Consider the following 787-nt stretch of genomic DNA (forward strand, 5'->3'; position numbering starts at 1 on the left):
CCTCTGTGTAGAGTAACCTGTGGTCTGACCCTCAAAGGTCGTCCACTAGCTCCCATCGGGGCGAGATGCCGTCTCTGGGAGTACCGTACAGTAGGGTGAGATCAATCCAGGAGTGATACCGCTCGGATACAAAGGTTGGTAAGGATTCGTCATCATTCAGAATCCGAACGCCTTTCTCCAGGCACCAATCTACGAGTGACTCACCACGCTGCCAGGCCTGCCTACGCAGGTTGCTAGCAGTTAGCTCTGAGCCCCAAGCTATGTGCCAAGCATTAGCATCGACACAGATGTAGAGCGGGACGGACACAGGCCACGTGGAAAGGACCTGGTCAAGCTCAGAGAGCGCCAGTTCCCTCCTAGGCATATCCGTGCCGTGAAAGTACCATGACGCTATACCATAGTTGTTTCCCTTGACCACGACAAGGTCACGGGAAGCAAAAACCGTGTGGCAGGGGATGCCACGCTTGGACAATATACAAGCCTCCTCGTTCTTACGTAAGCCGTGGTATTGGTAGCCAACGAGCTTACGGGAAGCGGAACAGGGTTCCTGGAGGCAGACCATGTCTACGAGAGTGCTATGCAGCCGTGGCAGAAGTAAATTCAACGCCAGCAGCCGATGACCTTCATTATGCTGTAGAATCCTTATCATTGACAAAAGGCAGCATTTCCGAAGTCAGTACGGCCCCATTGCCGCCTAGCAAAGGCGGCTAAGCTCTCACATGCACCATCCGTGCACTCGTGGTCCACCTTTCGGTGAACTCGAGCTTCAGGATGAGATGCGTTGAAG

At 53.9% G+C, this 787-nt stretch overlaps 1 protein-coding gene across 1 annotated transcript; it reads right to left on the reverse strand.

Moving 5' to 3' along the window:
- Positions 1-204: 204 nt before the first annotated feature.
- Positions 205-562, reverse strand: Pmar_PMAR022624 (hypothetical protein; the record flags this gene model as incomplete). Its single annotated transcript, XM_002779552.1, has 1 exon — positions 205-562. A coding segment is annotated over one exon (358 nt), but the record flags the coding sequence as incomplete, so codon positions are not given.
- Between the last annotated feature and the right edge of the window lie 225 nt (positions 563-787).

This window comes from Perkinsus marinus (assembly GCF_000006405.1).
Source record: "Perkinsus marinus ATCC 50983 genomic scaffold scf_1104296946716, whole genome shotgun sequence".
In the NCBI taxonomy this organism is placed as follows: domain Eukaryota; phylum Perkinsozoa; order Perkinsida; family Perkinsidae; genus Perkinsus; species Perkinsus marinus.